Source organism: Cervus elaphus, chromosome 15, assembly GCF_910594005.1.
Source record: "Cervus elaphus chromosome 15, mCerEla1.1, whole genome shotgun sequence".
NCBI classification, from domain to species: Eukaryota; Metazoa; Chordata; class Mammalia; order Artiodactyla; family Cervidae; genus Cervus; species Cervus elaphus.
The window spans coordinates 86,114,112-86,137,172 of NC_057829.1; the positions used below are offsets into that span (position 1 = coordinate 86,114,112).

At 56.3% G+C, this 23,061-nt stretch overlaps 1 protein-coding gene across 3 annotated transcripts in view; it reads left to right on the top strand.

Moving 5' to 3' along the window:
- The window catches only part of LOC122708997 (phospholysine phosphohistidine inorganic pyrophosphate phosphatase), a 120,373-nt gene that overhangs the window by 55,808 nt on the left and 41,504 nt on the right, over positions 1-23,061 (top strand). For 2 of the 3 annotated variants that reach the window (XM_043925971.1, XM_043925970.1), the window contains exon 7: positions 20,292-22,457. The exons of the other annotated variant lie outside the window; for it this stretch is intronic. In XM_043925971.1, coding sequence (XP_043781906.1) covers positions 20,292-20,532 — 241 coding nt within the window. In that variant the 3' untranslated portion in view covers positions 20,533-22,457. Of the gene's footprint in view, positions 1-20,291; positions 22,458-23,061 lie in introns of those variants that run through there. 3 annotated transcript variants of the gene reach the window in all.

Consider the following 23,061-nt stretch of genomic DNA (forward strand, 5'->3'; position numbering starts at 1 on the left):
ACATAGGTATTCATTGGAAGGACTGATGCTGAAGCTGGAACTCCAATACTTTGGCCACCTGGTGCGAAGAACTGACTCATTTGAGAAGACCCTGATGCTGGGAAAGATTGGAGGCAGGAGGAGAAGGGGATGACAGAGGACAAGATGGTTGGATGGCGTCACTGACTCAATGGACATGGGTTTGGGTGAACTCTGGGAGTTGGTGATGGACAGGGAGGCCTGGCATGCTGCAGTCCATGGGGTCGCAAAGAGTCAGACACGACTGAGCGACTGAACTGAAATACTTTAATGGGGTCTGGCTATTGTCTCTGTGCCTTGGTCCTTGGAGCCTAGTGGTTACGCACACAGGCCCTGGGACCTAATACTCCCCATGTTCTCAGCTGTGTGGCTGTGGGCTGGTTACTTAACCTCTCTGTGCCTCAGCTTCCTCACTGTGGATGTGTCTCCTCCTTACTGTTGTTGGGAAAACCCTAAATGTAACAGGGACAGACACGGGACCTTCACCTAAGGTCACGGAGCGGATGAGAGCCCGTCTTTGAACCCTGGAGTCATCTCCATGGCCAGTGCTCTGAATCCCCCGCCATGTGCAGTGTTACCTTGTGAGTACGGTCCATTTCTTTCTGGACCATTCTAGATTAGTCCAGTGGAGTTTGTTGCCCTCCAGGGGTACATGCTGTGAAGTCCGGCTGGGCAGGGGGAGGGGGCCAGGACTTTGCGGAGCTGCTCCCTGCTGCCAAAGGAGCTCAGAGCCCAGGGGCTCAGGTTCTGTCCTCAGGCCAGGGCCCAAGCCCCAGTTCAGCTCTGGTCCTTCAGGGGACCAGTTGGGGGCATTTCCGGACCCTGCTCTAATTCAGCCTGAGCAGCTGTCTTGTCTGTGTTGGGGCTCCCTCAGATTCCGCTGGGCTGGGGTGGAAGTTCTGCTTTGAAAGCATTTAGGAGCTTGAGAGAAGGAAATGGAAACCCACTCCAGTGTTCTTGCCTGGAGAATCCCAGGGACAGAGGGGCCTGGTGGGCTGCCATCTATGGGGTCGCAGAGCCGGATGACTGACGCGACTTAGCAGCAGCAGGAGCTTGAGAAGCTGGATCTCCAGACTACCCCCACCCGCCACCACCACGGCCTTTCGCAGCTGTGGAGGCCAAGGCTGGCCAGGTCCGGGGCTGGCACCAGCTCTGGCCCCAGACGGACGGGCTCAGACCTGTCCCTCGCTCGTTCCTGACCGTTCCGACCCCCCAGGCCTCATGGGTCTCACGGATGCTGCGTCTGGGGCCCGGCAGGATCCCCGCAATGTGTCCGTGTCATTCCTTGTCCCATTCTGGCCAGCATCAGCCAGGAGGGGGAAGAAGGGGTTAGCCTTCTTGGAACCCGCCAGTAAAGAAGAAACCTCAGTGTTTCCACGTGAAATGGTTTAACATAAACTCCAGTCCAGCCCCGCTGAGGCCACCCCAGACGGATCTTGCTGGGGCAGGGTGGCAGCTCACGAGCACCTCCTAGTGTCCGAGCTCCTCTCTGCAGGCCTGAGTGAGCCCGGGTGGTTGGTGGGCAGGACTCGGGCCCCTGGCCAAGGTACCGGGCCTCCAGGTGACCAGCTGGTGCGTCCCGGAGCCCGCATGTACGTCTCCCTGAGGTCCCATGAGCCCGGGGCTGGTGAGGCTAAGGGAGGGGAGGGGAGAAGGGCAGAGAAACTTTGGGGTCACTTTGTCAGGGACCTTCAGAAGGCAGGAAGCAGGCCAGGGTCCCACTTGACTGGAGACCATTGGGAACCTGAGTTATTTAAGAGCCAATCTGTGCGGCAGCTCTGCTGCTGCTGCTGCTAAGTTGCCTCAGTCGTGTCCAACTCTGTGCGACCCCATAGATGGCAGCCACCAGGCTCCCCCTCCCTGGGGTTCTCCAGGCAAGAATACTGGAGTGGGTTGCCATTTCCTCCTCCAATGCATGAAAGTGAAAAGTGAAAGTGAAGTCGCTGGGTCATGTCCAACTTGTAGCGACCCCATGGACTGCAGCCCACCAGGGTCCTCCATCCATGGGATTTTCCAGGCAAGAATACTGGAGTGGGGTGCCATTGCCTTCTCCGGCGGCAGCTCTGAGCCCAGGAGAATCAGACGGGCCCAGTGAAGACTGGTTTAGGACAGTGGGCCTTGATGGATTCTGCTGAAAGCTGTTCCATGCTCCTCCACCGCCGGGAGCTGGATGGGCTGAGCTGTGAGGGTCTGGGTGCAGACTGTGGTCCGGGCCCTTGCACAGCAAGCCTGTAAGGTAAATACAGCATCTCTGGGTTCTGAGTGGCAGAAACATTTAGTAACAACCTGGTGGGACCCGAGAGTCGAACCAGGTATGTCTGAGTGCGGAGGCCTGACCACAGCCCCACCCCGCTCGCTTGGACTCAGCTTCCCCTCCTGCCTCCTCCATCTGCGTGCTGCCACGACGGGTCCTGGGAACACGGTGCTCGGGGTGTCACGGGGCTCCCAGGAGATGTCAGGGTGCCAGGTCTCTGCCCGTGTGGCAGGGGTTTCTCGTTGTTGTTCAGAAGTGGGGACGCAGGTGGGAGGCTCCGGGTGGCGTGAATCAGGCTGCCGGGAGTGGGTGGCAGGTGTGCCCAGCCTGCTGGAGCCCGTCGGGCAATCGGGTGAGGCAGGGAGGCCAGGACCTGTTGACGGCTGTTGGCCCTGGTGCTCGGAGCCTCTTCTGCAACCCCCGACCCCGGCCCAGCCCCAGGCCTGAATCAGACGCCGGGAGCCCAGAGCTCCCTGAGCCCTTTCCCTGGTCCATCCAGAGATGCGCCTGAAGGCCATTTCCATCAGAGATAACGGTTCACTCGCCACCCTGCCCCCATTTCACAGATGAGGAAACTGAGGCCGCAGAGGCAGGTGGCTGGCATGAGGGCCTGCCCCAAGGGCCGGGCTTCCCAGCTCCTGCCCCCCTGGGCCCTCCATCTCTGTGCCCAGCGCCCTGGGCAGAGTGGAGGCCGAGGTTACCCAAGACGCTGGAGGTGTCAGCCAGGTGTGAGTAATGCAGGCTGCGTCATAAATAGGAGCTGCCAGGCTGTCTGGATAAATGTGTGGGGGTTTGTCCCACCACCGAGCAGTGATTTGATGCAGGCAGGTGTGGCCCGGGGGCCACGATGGGAAAATACCCTCCTAGGACTCGGGGTCCTGACTCTCCGGCCCTGACTGGACTCTCTTCCTGGCACCCCTGTTCCGGTTGCCCCTTTCCTGGGTGACCTCTCAGAACCTCCCACCCTGGTGCCCAGGACGTGGCTCTTTGCAGGGGTTCCCCGCCGTCTGCAGGTCCTGCCGCCATGAGCTCGACCAGCTCCTGGAGCCGCCTTCCCGGCTGTGGGGGCCCCTGCCTGCCTTCTCTGCTCACCCCTGTCACTGTTCTCGGTGAGGAAGAGAGGCCCGATGCCCCGAGGCTCCGGTCCACGCACACCCAGCCTCTTCGGGACAGCGGGCCACTGCTCTGGCCGAAGCAAAGGTGCGGACAGGCCTCCTTCCCCCGAGACAGAGGCCGTCTGGACCAGGCAGGTGACTGCTGGGCATTTGCCGCTTGGCTCCCGAGGAGACCGGCGGTGATGAGGTTACGGGCAGACCTATTTCTTGAGAGGTGCGCACATCTAGGAACCCTCGAGGATTGACTGTCCAGGTGTGCCCCTCCCACCCCGTCCTGCAGGAAGGGAAGCCCAGCGTGGCTGCTGACTTGCGTGGGTCACCCGGGTTTCTGGAAGCTGACTCAAGTTCTGCTCACAGCGCAGGCTCTCACCGCCTCTTAAACCCTGCGTGGCGAAGGAGGGAGGCGCTTTCTGAGAAGTTGTGCTCCCTCCCGAGATAGTGCAAGGCACTTTGCTTCTCAAAATACTACAGGGGTTGGGTAATTTTTAGCCCGTCCTCGCGCGGTCCGGAGGGTACTCTTGCTGACACTTGGGCAGATGGACTTCAATGTAGGATGGTTGTTCAGGGCCTCTTTCTGGGCGGACTTGGATCTTGGATGGTTGGAGGAAATGTGGGGTGCCCCTGAAGTGTTCTGGGAGCCCCCCAAGGGTCTCCTCTGGCTCTTCAGCCCTTAAAACTAAAATGCCCCCTTCGTTTCCTGAGTCCCCCAAAGAGAGGCAGCGAAGCCTTCCCAGTCAGAGCCACCTGCCTGAGTTCAGTCCCTTGAGGCCTCAGTTTTTGTGCAGAGAGCATTCAGCACATTTCCCGCACCTGGTGAGCGAGTGGCAAGCTCTGGCTGTTGTCATTTTTGCTGGTGTCCCCATCAGTGTGATGATGGGGGGCGCAGGCCTGGGTGAACCCTGGCAGGGAGGGCTAGCGTCCCTGCGGCTCCACTGTCCGCGGGGTCTGCAGAGGCACTCCAGGTGGGTGGGCAGGCGTGCCTGGGCCCTCGGGCCTCCAGAGACAGGGGTCCCCACCTAAGCTGAGACTGCAGCGCAGGTCCGTGGCTGCCCCCTGTCCCCCCGGGTCCCCCCACAGGAGGGGTCTTTCACCAGAATCCAGAGCCCGTGGGCATCTGGAGTTGCTCACAGCATCCTGAGGAACGTTGCCCACACAGGCTCAGAGCCTGGGACGCTGGCTCCTTCCCCCAGGCACCCCCCCGACCCCATCGGCCTGGACCCCCACTTGCAGCCCATGCTGTGTACTCTGCCCACCATTGGCAGTTGGAGCGGAGTTTTCCTTCAGGGCCCGAGGGCTATAGGAACCCGAACATCTTCTCCAACAGCCCCGGGGGTCTGCACAGGTGGGGTGCCGAGACTCGTGGGTCAGAGAGCCTGGTGGCTTAGAGTGGACACTCGTCCCCTCGCCTGGCCCTCAAGCCCACTCCTGGGTTCTGGCTCAGGCAGGGCTCCAGACCCCCCAGGAATTGGAGCCAGGAGTCACAGCGCATGGGGCCCCCGAATACCTTAAGGGGTTCATGAAGGTGTTTTAATTTTTTTTTTAATTAGAAGGAAAAAAAACCCCTCAAACTTTTAAGGTCAAAGAAAATGTTTAAAAAAAATCTTTTTTTTTTCTCATGTCAGAAATACATGATACTTTGGAGGCTCGCAGAAATCTGTTAAATTATTTCGAGGCTCACAGAAATCTGTTAAACTACTTACATTTTTCTTCTGGAAAAGGAGGCCCCTGAAGTCGTTGAGTACCAGGCATGCCACCTTGCCATGTGAGAGCCTGCACGCCCCCTCAGCGGGCCCGGGTGCCCGAGTGCCGCGGACCGGGAGGCGTCTGTTGCAAGATGAAGGCTCACGCGTCCCCCTGGGCGCAGGTGGTGGATGAGGTCTGAGCCTAGCTCCATTGGGTGGACTTGTATCCTGAGCTGCTTGGTGGGGAGAGTGGGGCGAGGCTCTCTGGTCGGCAGGAATGTGGCCTTTGGCTCCAAGTGGGATGAACTTCTGAACTCTGGGGCTCAGCCCTGAGCTGTTAGGGGTACCACGACCACCCCAGTGGACTCCACGCTGCAGCTCCAACGGTAGACAGCTTCACACGTCTTGCGAGACAGTAGTGTGGACCCGGGACGGGGCCTGCTGTGGGGTCAAGGGCATCGTGGTCCTGTTAGCCAGAGCCCCTGTGAACGTATCCCTCAGTACACGTGGCAAGGGCTTCCTAGAACACACTGGGGGCTAGGGGGCTTCTGATGTTATCTGCAGACTTTGTGATGCTGGAGGGCAGAGAGGGTGGTCCCCTTCTCCTTGGATTCCCACCTGGAAGGGGTGCCACCTCCCCGAGGAGCAGGCAAGATGCTGCCATCTGCACAGGGGCGGCCTGTGCCCACACTGGTCCCCTGCCTGGAAGGAACAGGAGCATCATGGCAAGGGCCTCTGAGAGGCTCTGCTGAGACACCCCTCCTGATGACACTCCCGGAACCAGAAGGCCCTGCAGGCCTGGAGCCTGAGTCACCAAAGACCTTTGTCATGCATCTGCACCCAGGCTAGGGTGCTCTGCCGGCAGCTCCCCTCAGCGACCCGCCCGGCTCCATCCGGTACCTGCAGGGCGCCCTCGGGCGGGCGATGCTGCAGGTGTGAACCTGGCCCTTCTCCGCAGCACCTGTGTCCTCACCTGGAAGTGGGGGTGGAGCACCATCTGGACTTCATGGGTGTGGCATGAGTGAATGAGAGCATGCTCCTCCCATGGTCGAGTCGCACCCGGCCCGAGTTGGAAGCTCCACAGGCGGCCCCGCTGCCTCCACGATCATTATTATAGCTCACTGCTTGGGGCGGCTCACAGCCTGGTGTCAGCCTCCAGCTCTTCTCCTGGGGAGTTGAGGGACCTTCTCAGCCTCCGGGGGGGAGCCCTGTGTCTCCCCTCTGTCGCTCACCACTGGTGACCCTGGCAGTGCACCCACTGCCCACTCTGAGGCCCTTAGTGGCCAGGCCACTTGTCTGGTCCTGACACTCTGGTCCTTAGTTCACGAGCAGAGGGTCTCTAGGTCTTTGTGGAGCCTGGAAATGTAAGCAGCTCACAGCTGCTCCTGGGGAGCCAAGAGGAGGGCCCGAAATCCACAGGCAGCATGCAAGACTCAACAGGGCGTGTGTGCACATGCGCGTATGTGTGTATGAGAGGGTGTGTGTGCATGCATGTGTGTGAGAGGGTGTGTGTGCACACACGTGTGTGTGAGAGGGCATGTGTGCACACATGTATGTGTGAGAGGGCATGTGTGCACACACGTGTATGTGTGTGAGAGGGCATGTGTGTGTCTATGCGGGGTATATGTGAGGTGTGACTGCAAGAATGCATGAGTGTGTGTATAAGTGTGCACCTGGAGGATAACTGTGGTTTTCGATTTTCCTATGTTTCTGAAAATCAGTACAGAATCTTCCAGTGCAGTTTAGGTTTGTAAGGCTGACACTGTCGTTCTGCCCCGAGTGAGGTGGGAAGTTCAGTTACAGAGAAAACGCAGCCACCTGCTGCCATTAGATGCTCATTGGTCCAGCTCTGGACCCTGATCGTCGCAGCTCAGAATGAGCTTCAGGCAGAGGGGGAGGGGCTGGGTTCCGTTTCAGCAAGTGCTGCTGGCATCGGGGTCACCAGGCTGTCCTCCCAGCCACGCCATCGGGAAGGTCCAGGGTGTGCCTGACTCTGTGAGGGCCTCGGGGTCCATGGGAGCACTGTGGGGCGGGGGGGCTGCTACACCGCCATCCTGTTCTGACCTCGGACAATGGACGGGGGGGGGGGGTCACCTTGTACCAGCTGTGCCAGGAGCCGTGCCGGGCGCTGTGCCCATCGGGATGGTGGTCCGCCGCTCACATGTTACATATCAAAGGCCCCTGCCAGGCACTGGGATGTACCTGGCAAGTGTTCACTCATATTCTTAGCTAAATAGTAAGACAGTGAAAGACTTCATCACGCTTGTGCCTGAGAAGTCACCGGGAGAAGTCCAGGGTCATCCCGAAGGCTTCCATCTCTTGTGTCTTGCGCTGACCCCTGCAGTCACCTCTGGGCCCCATCAGGATCACCGTGGCTGCAGCTGCTGGACCCCAGCTGGCAGTGGCTTCAGCCATCGGGATGGTTATTTTCTGAAGAAAGCAGTTGGAGATCCTCAGAGCCAGGGTTGGCGCTGCCCTTCAATACAGGCTGGCTCATCCGTCTTCTTTGATCCACCAGACTTACTATCAGGGTAAATCCAGACAGGCCTGAAGTTTAGGCAACTTGGAGGAGAGGGGCATTTTAAGAAAAAGAATACCGTAGATTAATGAATGTAAAATTAAGTTGGAAAGAATTGAAAACATATGTCCACATATGTCCATGAGTGTATACAAACATGCTCATGAGGGTTCAGAGCAGCATTATTTGTAACATCCCCAAAGTGGAAACAGCCCAGATGTCCGTCCACTGACGAACGGACAGGCAAAGTGGGGCCTCTCTCCAGGCGGTGGAGTGTTATTCAACCGTGGAGGAGAATGAGGTACTGATTCACGCTTTGACGAGGATGAGCCTTGGAAGCGTTCTGCTGAATGAAAGAAGCCACACACACGGAAGCCACATGCTGTGCGGTTCCATTTATAGGAAATGTCCAGAACAGGCAAGTCTGTAGAGGTAGAAGGTACATTAGTGGTTGCCAGGGGGCTGCAGGGGAGCCAGGAATGGTGAAGGGCAATTGACATGTTTAGGGTTTTTTAGCTTAAACTGCTTGACATTTTTAGTATTTTTTTCAGAAATGTTCTGAAATTAGATAGTGGTGAAGGTTGTATAATACTGTGAATGCAGTAAAAGCTATTGAAGTACACTTTAAAATGGTAAATTTTATGTTATGTAAGGGCTTCCCTCGTGGCTCAGCTGGTAAAGAATCTGCCTGCAGTGTGGGAGACCTGGGTTTGATCCCTGGGTTAGAAAGATCCCCTGGAGAAGGGAAAGGCTACCCACTCCAGTATCCTGGCCTGGAGAATTCCATGGATCGCAAAGAGTCAGACACGACTGAGCAACTTTCACGTTATGTCAATTTGACTTCAATTAGAAAAACAACTGTGTGAACATATTTCTAGGGCTCTGGAAGGTGCCTATGCTGTTGAGGGGCATAAAACCAAAGACTCATTAGCTTCGTGGTAAATTCACCCCTGCTTAGCACATTGGCTTTTCATTCTGTCTATTGCCTAATGGTCAAAAGATGGCTGCTGTGGCACCGGGTGTCACAGCCACCTTCAAGGCGGTGCCAGTGAACTTTCCTCCCATGAGCGGCCCTTTAAATGGCTTTCCCAGTGTGCCCACCTTCCCTGACTTCCAGACTTCCAGTTGTATCTTTGGAACTGGGTCACATGAACATGCCTGATGAGGGCTTCTCAAGCAGGAAGTACTGGCAAAAGGCAGTGAAATTGTCACAGCCAACTTAGCCAACCATAATTCTCTGCCTAAGAATGGGCATCCATGACTGCCTCAGACAAAATTGGGGTTAAGGTCGCCAGAAAAACAGCCTTTCTGCCTCCGTGACACCCCCGCTCCATTCTTCAAATAGCCACTGGGCTTGTCTTCCGGACGTTCAAATCTGTGTTCACTCTCCCGCCCAGAACTATTCCACGGCCCCTGCTGACTCCCATACAGGAAGCTGACTTCACAGTCCAGGGCTTTGTGCTATGGCCTTCTCACTGGTCAAGGTCATGGCCTCGAAGCCTCGTTGACCTGAAAAGAACAGAGAAGGGGGACATTTTAGAATAAAATGCACATTTTAAAAACACATGGCTTCTCTTGACTCTACTTTTAAGTAGCGATGGTGATTATTGTATTTAGATCTGAATGGGAGCTAGTATTTCCAATATGAAAATCTAGTCTAATTAGATTTTGCCTCAAAACAATTTCTCAGCATCATGGACATGAAAGCCCCTTGATGAATGAATCTTATCTGCTAAATTCAGAAGTTTAAGGGAAAGGACGGAACTCAGTTTCTAATCCCTAGTTCTGTGGAAGAAGAAAAAAAGACTTTTTTGAGTGCCAGTCTTATTTGTAAAGCCTTAAGAATTCATAGAAGAAGCCATGTGGCACTCTGTTCCCTTAATTGGGGCAGAGGACATGGACTTGTATGGTGGCCAGCGGTGTGATTGGCAGGAGTGGGCGCTTCTGCGCTTGGAACAGGCTGCCAGGCAGGCCAGCCTCTGGCTGCCTCGAGGGGCGGGGTCTCTGGAATGGAAAGGCCCAGATTGGAATCCTGACTCAGTCACTGCCTGACCGGCCACGCGGGGGCAAGTAACAAGCTCTCTGAGCCTCGCTTTTTCTGTCTGTAAGTGGGGATGGTAACGCCGACCTTGTCAGGTGTTACGAGGATGAAACTAAATCATGCTGTGTTTGTAAAGCATCTGGCAGGGTACCTGCTGGCCGCAAGGACAGCGCTGGCCTCACAGGGTGGCCCAGACATCCACACCTTGGCGTGCAAGGCTGATGGCCCTGCCCCCAGCCCCTTGGAGACCTGCGACGGGAGGCTCACTCCTGACCACGGGGAGCCTGGTCTCCTGCTAACACCTTCCTGTAACCTGTCCCCCCCTGTGCCTGGTGGCCTCTGCCCTCAGGCAGCTGGGGAGCAGGGGGCTGGGGGTGACCCCGGTCTTGGTGGTTGAGCCCTCGCCGGAGGATAACTGCCCCCCGTGACGCACCCCGTCTTGTGCTGTCAGGAGAGAGGCCTTGTCTCCACTGTCTGTGTAGTGTTCGTGCTCAGCGCAGCTGCTTATGTCTGTAAGATTCCTAGACGTGTGCGGGCGGGGGGACAGGCGGGTGTTCCACGTGCTGGGCGTGCCTGGCTCAGGCACACCGTGTCTGTGTGCACAGGGCCCTCCCGCGCTGGTGTGAACGCGTGTGCGCAGGTGTGTGCGCACAGGTGCGTGCACTTGTCTTCTCCCCACATCCACTGATTGTGGCGAATGCGCGCTTCCGCTCTCTAGGCCCCGGTTCTGGGACAGGGCTCTGGAATGCCCGCTGTGGGTGAGGAACCCGTGGCCCAGGGGAGGGCCCCATCGGCCACAGAGGCCTGAGACGGCCCTGGCCCTGGGCCCTGCCCGCGGCCCTGCCGCCCGCTCTGTGCCCAGAGGGTAACCTCTGCGCTCGGAGCTGGCCTTGGCGGCTCTGCTTCCCACAGAGGGCTGGCCTGGGTGGGATCTGGAACCTTTCTGGAGCCCGACAGCCTGGTTCACCCCTGAGCAGCCGCGCCGTCCTGGGTTCCCGGTGTGAGCCTTGCTGTGCCTCCCTGTCTCATAACCCAGCTCTACGATGGGGCCCACAGGAGCTACCACCTCCCGTGACGTCCAGTCTCCCCCGGAGAGGGCGTCTGCTGTCATCGTTGTCATGCCTGCCTGCGTCACCACCTGCCTGCCCTCCAGGGTGCCTGAGGAGGCAATCTGACCCCCATCCTGCACCTCCCCGGCCTCAACACCCCCCGGCTTCCGAGAGCAGGCAGAGGGGAAGGCGGGTTCCGCAGCTGCCCAGCTGGCCCTGCCCTAGACGGGCGGAGCCTTGTCCTGACCACAGAGAGGTGAGGGCCAGGTGGTTGGGGAGCATCCTGATCGAGGGGGTCAGAACGGCAGGAACCAAGGCCGGAAGGGGGCCCTGGAGACAGGAGGGCCGCAGCCTCTGGGGTTCTAATGCCCCTGGTCCCCCGGGCTGGGCTGGGCTCCGTGGGAGAAAGCCTGCTGCTGTGAGGGGCCCGCAGCCCCTCCACTCCAGCCTGGGGGCCCCTGTAGGCCTCCTCAGGGGCAGGGCAGCTCTGCCCAGGAGGGGGTTGCCACCTCTGGGCCCCTGGAGCCCGGGCTCACTGGTGAGACACAGAAAGGACGTCCAAGGAGTGTGCCGGGCTGTGGGCACTGCAGTCTTGGGGCCAGTGTCCTGAGAGCAGGTTTTCCAAGGGACCCTGAGCAACTCGTTAGAAAAGGCCCCGATGCTGGGAAAGATTGAAGGCGGGAGGAGAAGGGGATGACAGTGAGATGGTTGGATGACATCACCGACTCGATGGACATGAGATTGGGTCAACTCCGGGAGTTGGTGATGGACAGGGAGGCCTGGCGTGTAGCAGTCCATGGGGTCGCAAAGAGCTGGACATGACTGAGCGACTGAACTGGATTGAACTGAGCAACCCCGTCATCCCAAGGCCTCCCCCCGCCCACTGCAGCCACTTCCTGTCCTCTCCCCTGCTCCCCAGGCTGAATGTTCCAACCTTCCCTTGCTGGCCTTCCCTTGTTGCCCCCTGCTCACCCCCTCCATCCTCCAGGCTGTCAGTGGGGTTCAGAAGAGGGGGCCCTGCCTCCCTCCCCATCCCACATCAGGCCCAGCAGCCCCTGCAGCCACCCCGCCCTCCACCCTGGAAAGTGGGTTAATACTACTCACCCTGCTCACCCTAGAGATAAGGATTTAACGCCTCTTTGGCCCTGAGGGGCTGAGTCATAATTAACAGGCTGACCAGTGTCCTGATCCCCTTGGGAGAAGAGAAGGGGGTCCCGGGCCGTGCCCACAGAGGAGTGGCCAAGCTGGGCACAGCTCTCAGACCCGCAGACCAGGCCCCGCCATCCCGCCACCCCCACCCCACTGCGCCCGGACGTGTGGCCCCATCCTTGGGGGCAACACCAGAGACCGTGTAGACGGCCCTTCCCCGCCCCCTCCCATCTCCCAGTGCCCCTGAGCCCGTGAAGGGCCTGCCCCGTGTAAGGGCCTTGACGCTCCTGCCTTTTAATAGGCTGACCCCAAGAATGAGGAGGACCCCTCTGCTGATTTATATGCCATACGCTTGGGGTTTAATTGGAGCATCATTGTAATCCATATGCCTGTCAAGGTAATTACACTTATAAACCTAATATAATCCATAGACCAATGGGTTCGGAGCTAATTAAGGCAACTGTAATTAACATTTACAAAAACCCTTGCCATTACGGCAATATCCTTTAAGCTGGCCTTCCGAGCTGATCACAAGGCCGGGCCCGCGCTCCTGCATGGCCTCCTAGGGCTCTTGGATGCTGCACTCGGGGGGACTCGGGTACCAAGTGCCCGCGCCTCACCTCACGGGGCGGGGTCAGCCCTACCAGCCGCCGTTACCGCCCCAGGGCCCTGGGACAGGCACCCAGCTGATGCCGGCGGCCCCAAGGGGACCAGGTCCATAGGACTGAGCTGTCCCCAGTGCCCAGTTTGTGTTCTGGCTCAATAGACGCAGCCTGACAACACAAGTCTTGCAGAAAGAGAGGGAGAAACCCACCTGTTGAACTCGAGGCGAGCCCCCAGACTCCCGGGAATGGGGCGCCTTCTCGCCAGCTTTTCCCACGGTGGTGCTGAGCCCCCCACATGGTTGGGAGGGTCTCCCTGCGGTTTCCTCCTGCCCTACCCCCTGCAGCCAGGCGTCACCTGTGCTCCCTGGGGAGCACTGCCCTGGTGGGGTGGGGTCAAGGCTGCCCTGAGCGCTGGCCTGGCTGTGCCCGTGTTCTGTCTCCATGGGCCCTCCCCGGGGTCCAGTCCAGCCAGGGAGGAGGAGTTGGGCCTGGCGGGCGGGTATGGGGCCACAGGTGGTGTTGGGGGGGATGCCGTGCAGGGGTCAGGGGGGCACAGCCAGAGCCCAGGGCTGCATCCTGGGCCTGTGCCGTGGGGAGCCAGCTAGGAAATCCAGATGCCCTTGATCGTCCATGACTTGTGCATGGCCTCCAAATGTGTGCGTCCAGGAAAACGGAACCCCCCTCTAATACAGCGTGTTCCAGACCACACCCCTCTCCCCCCCAGCCACCCCCCACCCTGGCCCAACCCCAGGAAAAGTCCAACAGCTGCAGACTAGGGCCAGAACGGCGCCTGTTCTGGTGTGCTGCCTGGTTCCTCGTCAGGCTGTCAGCTTGGCGAACCCCACAGAGGCCCACCCACCAGCCCCCGCCCCATCCGGAGCAGGAGATAAGAGGCAGCCCCCAGCAGGCCGCATCCAGGCCAGGATTACTGCAGGCTAATCTGTTTGGAATCTGTTCTCTTCCTGCTCGGGAAAGTGGCGGCGCTCTGGGAGGCGCGGGGATGTCCTGTTCTCCTCACCGCCCCGTGCTTCAGGAACCAGGTGCTCCTTTAGACAGCACCACGTGCATCCTTTGGGAGGGATGCTGGCGTAGATAGAAGGGAGTGTGGCGGGGCCCTGGTTAGACCCGGCAGCCTCTGCCGCTCAGAGCTAGTGTGACCTTGGCTGGGTAGAAGTTACTTAACCACTTTGACTCAGTTTGTATAATTGGGATGCGATGACTGAATTAAATTATTGTTTAGTCACTAAGGCGTGTCGGATTTTTTGCGACCCCGTAGGCTACAGCACGCCAGGCTTCCCTGTCCATCACCAGCTCCCAGAGCTTGCTCTAAGTCATGTCCATTAAGTTGGTCATGCCATCCAACCATCTCACCCTCTGTCATCCCCTTCTCCTCCCGCCTTCAATCTTTCCCAGCATCAGGGTCTCTTGCAAATGAGTCAGCTCTTCGCATCAGGTGGCCAGAGTATTGAAGCTTCAGCTTCAGCATCAGTCCTTCCAATGACTATTCAGGACTGATTTCCTTTAGGATGGACTGGTTTGATCTCCTTGCAGTCCAAGGGACTCTCAAGAGTCTTCTCCAGCACAACAGTTCAAAAGCATCAATTCTTCGGTGTTCAATCTTAGCAGAGTGCCTGGTATACAGTAAGTGCTGCCACTGTTGTCGTCATCACTGTGGTTGACGGGAGCGGTGGAGGAACAGGACCCTGGCCAGGGGTGAGCCAGGTGGGCTCTTAGGGGGCCCATGTCTCTGCTTTCTGTACCACATGTGTCTGGGTCTGGGGTACCTGGTGGCCCCAACACTGGCTCTTCTCCCTTCCTTTCCGCACGCTGTCCTGTCTCTGCCCAGAGACTGCGAATCTGGCAGAAATGGCCAGATAGGAGTGAGACAGACAGGTGTCGGGGATGTCTCCATGGCATCTGGGGGGGCCTAGATGGGGCCACCTAGCCTCCACGGGGGCTAGGTGATGGTTCAGGGGGCAGCGCACCCACATCAGGAGAGGAAATGAAAATCCCGGTGACAGTCGTCATTTCTTAAGCACCTACTGTGTGCCAGGCTCTGGGCTAAGCGCTGCACAGAGCCATTCACTGACCGTGACTGCAGCTGGATGCAGTTGGCATTTTAGCCCATTTCATGGATGAGGTAATTGAGGCTCAGAGAGGTTGAGTGACTGATCTAACTTCATCCAGTAAGGAGGTGGCTTTGGACCAGGGTTTGAACAGAGCCATTCTCATCATCGCCGTGTTCTCCCCCTCCCAAAGGGAGCCCCAGACCCTCGCGCTGTCCTGGGTGGGCTGGTGGGGCAGGGGGAGGGGTGGGCATGTGTGGAGGGTGGGCAGGAGCAGGCAGGACTGGGCTGTGCTGCAGGGGGCTTGGAGCCGTGTGGGTGGTCCCTGGCTGGGCCAGAGGGAGGAGGGAGCCACCCTCCCTAGGAGGATGAGAAACTGGAGATCCAGCCTGGGGTCTCTCTCATGACCATTAGCCACTTTTTCCCCTCTAAAATTCAGTATAATAATTTATATTTTTTCTGGTCCTTTGATGAAATCGGGGGCCTTCGTGAGCTCCTGTTCTGGGCCCAGCTCTGCTCTGAGCTGTTGAGGATGTTGCCTCGCCGAGCCCCGTGCCGAGTCGTCCAGAACATGGGTGCTGTTGTTATCCCCCTTATGGATGAGTTAAGCCCAAGGTCACACAACAGGTCACCCACTGCTCACATGCACTGGCTCCTTCCGTCCCGCCACCTCCAAAGGCCACCACTGTGGGGTGGCCGCAGCAGGACTCAAACTCAGGCCACCCAGCTCCCTAACCCATGCTCACGTTCACCGCTGAAAGTTTAGGAGAACCTGAGAAGTGAAAAAAGAAAGTAAACCTTGAGTCAGCCCCACCACCCAGGGGTGACTTCTGATAACATGCAGGGGTCCCCCTTCCAGACCTTCCGTGTGGAGGATATGGGTTATGTATTCCACCCAAAAGTGAGATTAGGAGCGCGTGCTGTTTTTGCAATCCTCTCTTTAGCGACCAGTTCGAGAGCACCGTGGTGCGTCACACCAACCTCCTGCGTCTCTGTTTCAATGGCTGCATCCTACTCCTTGGGGACACGCCATGTTGCTAGAGAAAGCCCACTGTCTCCAGCTCTACCTTAGGGTAACCAGGCCTGCACGGAACGTTCTTGGAGCAGGGCCTTGCACTTATTTGTGATTTTTTTTTTTTTTTTTTGCATTAAGACAAATTCTTGAATATGGCGTTGTTGGATCAGAGGATGTGCAGAATTCTGAGGGCTGTAATACTTCTGTGGAATTCTTCCTCCCTACTTCTAGTTGTGTTCCCCTTTGCACTATGGACAACCTCTGTTACTTTACATTCTTGCCAACAGATAATACCAGCGAAAATTGTATCATCATTTAAAAACATTGTCTCCATTGATAGATAAAAAGGCACCATCCTTTTTTTAACTTTTTTTTTAATTGTGGTAAAAGTTACATAGTATAAAGTATACTATTTAACTATATGGAAATGTTACAGTTGTGCAGCTCTCACCATCATCCAGCTCTGGAATTTTTCACCTTCCTAAACTGAAACTCTGTCCCCATTAAACACTAACTCCCCCTCCCCTCAACACCCCACCTCAGTCCCTGGATCTACCAATGTACTTTCTGACGGATTTGATGATTCTAGGTATCTCGTATAAGTGGAATCAAACAGTATTTATATGCACCTACTGTATATTGAAGTGCATTTTTAAGGTTAAGAATATGTGTCCTACAAGCAAATTGGACCTTCTTTTCTTCCCCCACCCTGTACTATACAGTAGGTTCTCATTGCTTGTCTATTCTATACAAGTGTGAATGCTCAGTCTTGTCTGACTCTTTGCAACCCCATGGACTGTAGCCAGTCAGGCTCCTCTGTCCATGGAATTTTTCCAGGCAAGAATACTGGAGTGGGTTACCATTTCCTCCTCCAGGGGATCTTCCTCACCTAGGGATCGAACCCACGTCTCCTGTGTGTCCTGCGTCTTCTGCACTGTGGGCAGATTCTTGCTGAGCCATCAGGGAAGCCCATTTTATACATAGCAGTGTATATATGTCAGTCCCAAACTCCCAATTCATCCCACCCTCTCCCTTTCCTCTCTTGGTGTCCAGATATTTGTGTCTCTGTTTCTGCTTTGCAAATAGATTCATTTGTACTATTTTTCTAGATTCCACATATATGTGTTAATATACAACATTTGTTTTTCTCTTCCTGACTTAATTCACTCTGTTTGAGTCTCTAGTTCCATCCATGTCTGTAAATGACACAATTTCATTCCTTTTTATGTGTGCTTAGTCACTCAGTTGTGTCCGATCCTGCGACCCTATGGACTATATAGCCCACCAGGCTCCTCTGTCCATGGGATTCTCCAGGCAAGAATACTGGAGTGGTTGCCATGCCCTCCTCCAGGGGATCTTCCCAACCCAGGGATCGAACCTAGGTCTCCCGAATTGCAGGCAGATCCTTTTTTTAATTTACTGTCTGAGCCACCAGGGGAGCCCAAGAATACTGGAGTGGGTAGCCCATCCCCTCTCCAGGGGATCTTCCCAAGCCAGGGATTGATCCCAGGTCCCATGGATTGCAGGCGGATTCTTTCCTTTTTATGGCTGAGTAATATTCTACTGTATATATGTCCCACATTGTCTTTATACAGTCCTCTGTTGATGGGAATTTAGGTGCTTCCATGTCCTGGCTATTGTGAGTAGTGCTGCTTTGAACATTGGGAATATTGGCATGTATCTCTTGGAATTATGCTTTCCTCTGGGTATATGAAAAAGGTACCATCTTTGATTGCTAGGAAGACTAAAGGTTTTTTTTTTTTTTTCATCTTCCTTGGACACTGGTATTTTTCCTTGTGTAAACTGCATATTCTTTCTTATTTTTTACTGTATATTTTTAAAACCAAGACTTTCCTTTAATAAGGAACCTGCATTTCATCAAAGATGGACTCAGAGTCTGAGTCATTTATTCTCTGGAGACAACATTTCTTTTTTCTTTCTCTAATCCAATCAGATACCGAGCGAAAAGATTCTGGCAAATTAATTTCCAGCATGTGAGACTGAAAGTCATTGTGTGTGAGGATCCTAGCTGAGGAAACGACACTTAAATCCCCGTTGCTCAAAGTTGAGAAGCACGTGGGGTCACAGTGACCAGGGCTACAATCCCTACTCGGCCCTTTCCAAGCACCGTGACCTGTGAATACTCCTCCGCTCTCTGGACTCTGTAGCATGAGGATCGCTGCGGTTGCCCTGTGGGTCACACGAGCTCTGGGTGGATGTGATGGGCCTGGCGCTACGCCCGACACCTGGGAAAGGAGGGGGGTTTTTGGTGCCGAGTCAGGCCCTGCTCCTGATGCCGGGAAAGGTCAGGCAAGTGACAAAAGGATGAAATGCTTGAATAACTGACCTTAAAGGGGCTGGGGTCCCAGCACTGCGGGGGCAGCAGTGTACTGATTAGATCAGGAGTGATAAAAGCCAGTAGGCGCCTTGGGTGCTCCGAGACATGGCAGGGAGAAGGAAGACTAGAGAAATCCTGCAACTGAGTGATGGAGAGTGTGGGAGTTTGCTGCCAGCTGTCTCGTCATAATCACTAGTATTTATTGAGCAATAAGGTGAATGCTGCCTTATCCCAACTTTGCAGATGAGGAAACTGAGGCTCAGAGAGGAAGACAGCTCGAGGCAGTGCAGCTGGGGAGTGGCCCAGCCAGGACCGTAACTCCTTCTTGACATGGTCTTGAGTGAAAGCTCTTTGAGGTCTATGCACAACAAGAGCCTCCCCCACCTGCTTCTCATTCTGTGTGCAGTGGGGGTCAGACCCCATCAGACTGGAGAGACCATGTAGGGCATCATAGGCATCAACAGGGTCTGATTCAGGGGACATGATGAGTAGGTGGCTTCCACCCAGGGAGGGTTTAGGTTCCATTGGGACCCCATGGACTCCTGCATGCCAGGCTTCCCTGTCCTTCACTATTTCTCACAGTTTACTCAAATTCATGTCCACTGAGTCAGTGATGCTATCTAACCATCTCCTCCTCTGCCACCTCCTTCTCCTTTTGCCTTCAATCTTTCCCAGCATCAGGGTTTTTCCAGTGAATCAGCTCTTTGCATCTGGTGGCCAAAGTATTGGAGCTTCAGCATCAGTCCTTGGATATTCCAATGGATATTCAGGGTTGATTTTCTTTAGGATTGAATGGTTTGATCTCTTTGCTGTCCAAGGGGCTCTCAAGAGTCTTCTCCAGCACCACAGTTTGAAAGCATCAGTTCTTTGGTGCTCAGCTTTCTTTATGGTCCAACTGTCACATCTGTACATGACTACTGGGAAAACCATAGCAGCAGGTATACTTGCCCATTGTTTGTGTTTGGAATTGACAAACAGCTTCATGTACTTTACTTCATAAAGTAAGACTCCGGGAGTTGGTGACGGACAGGGAGGCCTGGCGTGCTGCAGTCCATGGGGTCTCAAAGAGTCCGACACGACTGAGTGACTGAACTGAACTGAACTTTACTTTGTATTCACACCTCTGTGTCCCCAGGAATTGGAGAGACAAGAATGTGTAAAACCCTGATGTCTGTCTTGGAGTCAGTCACAGCCCATTTGAAAAATCCATTTCCCAGAGGAGGATTGGGGTGCTGGTGTTGAGGTGTGACTTTGTTATCACCCAGCTGCTCAGCTGGGGAGGCCATTTGGGGCCAGATGGACCCCTACGTGGCAGCGATGCTAGGCCAGGCTAGCCAGGGAAGGGGGCAAAGGGGGCTGGCTCGGGAAGCTATGTAGGAGTGGACTGGGGGTGACCAGGGGCAGGGCCCAGGTGGTGGTCTGGGGCTGAGTGGTGGAGCAGGTGGACACAACCTGTAAGACCTTGGGGAGTCCAGGGAGCTTAGGGAGGGGTGGGGTGGGAGAGGGGAAGCACAGCGGGAGCCGAGGGGTGTGGTCTCCGCCCGTCCTGTCCCTGTATCCCGACACCCGGGAAGCGCACCTGGAGCCTGTCCTCTGGTACCTGCTTCTTCCGTTGTCCTGACTGTCCCGTCGGCCTGCCGCTTCGGGGTCACAGGAGACAGGGGCCCTAAGGACTCTGGGTGACAGTCGAGGGCGCCAGAGGCTGCAAGACACCAGCAGCCACGCGGCCCTGCGTTCTCACGCCGCAACTGGATAGACAGCTGCCTCAGCCGCCCGGGGGTCCGCCCTGCAGCTGCTGGGCCACCTGGCCTGGGGGACTGTTGCCCCCACGGCTTCCAGGGAGTGTTCTCAGAGCCTTTCCGGGGGACACAGTGACCCTTCTGCAATCTGATCCTGCAATCAAGGAGTGGCTGGAGGGCTGCCCGAGTCCTCCCTGAGCGGACATCCTCCCGTGGCTCCCTGTCCCCAGGGAGCTGCCGCCCGCCTGCACTCACAACTGCGGCCTGCGTGCTGCTCAGCTTGTGCTGCGCATGCGCTGCTGTGCGGGGTGGGGGGCCCACCTTCCAGAGGAGGGCGGGGTGTGGGCGGGGGCGAAGAGGGCGTGGGCGGGGCGAGGAGAGCGGGGGGGCGGGGCGCGGCGAGGTGGGCGGGGCGGGAGGAGTAAGCCACTTGCCCAAGGTCCCAACCTGTGGGAGGCGGACAGGTTCATCCCTAGGCAGTTTTGGGTGGCTGCGCTTGGCTTGGGGTTTGCCCAGTTCAGACCCGGAGCCTCCTGGGAAGGCTGGCCGGAGGAGGCCGGCGATTAGCGGGCAGGGGACACACCTCACGCCGCCACCGATCCCCCAGCGCCCACCCGACAAGGTGGCGAAACGGCTCGCGACCCCCTTGTATTTCGGTAGAGCGTTCAGCCCCCATTTACATGTTTTGTTTTTCCTTCCCAGTCCCCAGCGTCGAGCCTCTCGCAGAGCACAGATGTCTCAGCAAACAAAAATAGATCCACTCCAAGGAGGGCTGTGCGGGGCCGCAGACATTCTCATGCTCTCAGCGAAACCACGGGCTCCCTTGCCAAGCGCCCTCTGGGAGGATGTTTGGAAAAAAATGTCAAGGCGTTCATTTTTCTCTCGACCTTTCCGGTTGAAATTGCGGGGCCTTAACACTGGAAGTAAAAGAAGTTATAAATAAAGAGGCAGCCAATGGCCAGGCCTGGCCCGCTCTCCCAACTGGCCAGCGACCCGGCTTCCCTGCAGCTGTTACTGAGCACACTGGGCCCCGAGGTGGCCCCGCCTCTGCCCGAGGAAGTTAATGATCGTTTCCAGATAGCGGAGGGACCCAGAGCAAGGTTTCCACACCCTAGGACAGCCAAGAGCGGAGAGGCCTAAGGAGAGAGGGGGGCAGCAGAGGGCACGGCCCAGGAGGCCCCAGGGGGTGGGCTGCCCCTAGACTGTGTGGTCGGAAGACGCGACTGAGAATGCTCGCTCAGTCTGTCCGGGAGTTGGGAAGTGTTGGTTCCTTACCGCCCCCTGGTTCTCTGCTGGCGCTGACCATCTGCGCGAGGAATCTGGGTGGGTCCGAGGGCACCTGCCGGTGATGCGCCCCAGCTGGCTCCAACTGAGTTCAGTCTCCGGCACTCGCCTGCCTGTGGGTCCCAGGCTCCCGGCCAGGGGGCTGGCTGGCTGGCTTCCCCGGGGCCCACACCCTTCCAGGGCAGCCAGGACCTGAGCTGCCTGCCGAAGTGAAGACCACCCACCAAGGCCACAGAGGGGATTTGGCGGTGGGGCCACGGGTGTATCTGCTGGGGAAGATGGTACTGTCAGCGCCGCCCCCACCCTCGGGGTTGGGGCGGGGGGCCGGGCTGGAGGCCGCCTTGTGGGGGGAGTTGTTTCAGGCAGGGTAATGAGCAGTTCTGTCTTCGTCCTGGAGGATATCCTCCGGCAAGCCTGGTCTTGAAAGTGGTGCAGAGAGGTCGGGCCTTGGCAGTGCTGGGTTTCGCTGCCCTTTGCTCCTTTGGTGGTACTGACCGTTGTGGGGCTTGAGGGGGTCTGTGTGGAGTATGTACCGCTGGCCCCATGGAGTTTCTCTCCGGTCAGAGCTGCGTAGTGACTCTTTGCAGGAGTGTTGCTACCCCAGGGGCCAGCAAAACCGGAAGCCTCAGGGCTGGCAAGATAGCAGCTTCGAGCATGCAGCGAAGAGGCGTCATATCCACTTTCCAGGTCCTGGATCTGGCTGGCATCTTGTGCAGCAGCTCAGAGTCCCGACTTGACCACAACTTGTGGTCTGAAGATATAAACCCAGGTCTAGATGTGCCAAGCAGCCAGTGATGGTTTCATATACTCACTAGTTAGTTTTTCACGGGAGACATTTTATGTTGGTTTAAGAATTTGTTTTTAATTTTATGAGTGTAATATGTTCATATTGGAAAATTTGGAAATCATAAACCATCTGAAAGAAGCAGCTCTAAAAGAACCCTTTTGTAATCCACCAATAACATCAATTAACATTATGACATATTTCCTTCCAGACCCCTCCTTCTTAAAGTATTTTTAAACATAATTGAAATTGTGTTTTATGTACAGTTTTACAGCCTGTACTAGTCGGCTTTGAAAGAGGCTCATCTGCATTTTCAACATGGGCTGCAGGGAGAAGACCAGATTGCCGAAGTTTAGCTGAAGCCGGGGAAGGAGGAAGTCCAAAAATATCCTGCTTGTTGGCTTTGCACAAGGAACACCATGGCCTCACGTTTTCCTTGTAGTAAAATAAAGGCCCAAGTAGCCACATGAGTGACCCCCGACCCCAACCAATGGGCGCTTGGCGATTATGGTCACAGAGTGCAGGCTCTGCTCTTAGTCAGACCGAGGACAGGGAAGGGCCTGTCGTGTGGTGGGGGCTGCTGAGCCCAGCACCCTCCTGAGGAGCCCCTCGAGAGTTCTCCAGGGTCTTCTGCAAACCAGACACTTGACAGGGAGCTGAGGGGTCTTCTGTTAGACACCAGCTGCTGCTTCTCCCAAGGCCCACCCTGGTTACAAGAAGCAAAAAAAAAAAAATGAACTTAACCAAGAAGAGCACTTGGAGAAACTTCTGCTTTGGACAAGATGGAGTTGAAATCCTTTCTATATTCCTCCTGCTCAGTGCAACTCAACCCTGGACAGTAGCTATGAAACACACTAAGAAGGCTCTGAAAGGCGGAGAGAAGAGGGCAGTCTGGCCAGGGACCACCGGACCTGAGGAGTGACACAGTGGTTCTTTCCCTGGGTTTTCGTTTTGTCTGGTAGATCCCAGACTTGGAGCTGAAGAAGCCAGCAGCCTGGAAATGGGAAGAGGGCGCAGACAAAAAGCCCCCACAGAAGCCTGTCCTCCTAGGCAGCCCAGCGAGACAGGAACTTGTAGACAATAACCACTCTGCACCAGCCAAATGCCACAGAGTAAACTGTGGTCTGTTCCCTCCCATGCCGGCAAGGACCCTGCAATGAGCCTAGACTCCCACCTTCTTGAGGCTGTTGTGAACCCCTCACCCCTGGGCTGGCAGGTGTTAGAGAAGGCCGAGTAGATAGGGAGCCAGGAGGTGGGTGATAAAGAGGGCTCCTCAGCTGGGGTGTCCCTGGTGATGACATGGAGATTCTGTGACTCTCCCCTCAACAGCAGTAATAAGGCAACTCCCACCCGATACTCTCCATGTGGTCAGTGGAGGCCCCATGGGAAGCCTTCGTGATTCTA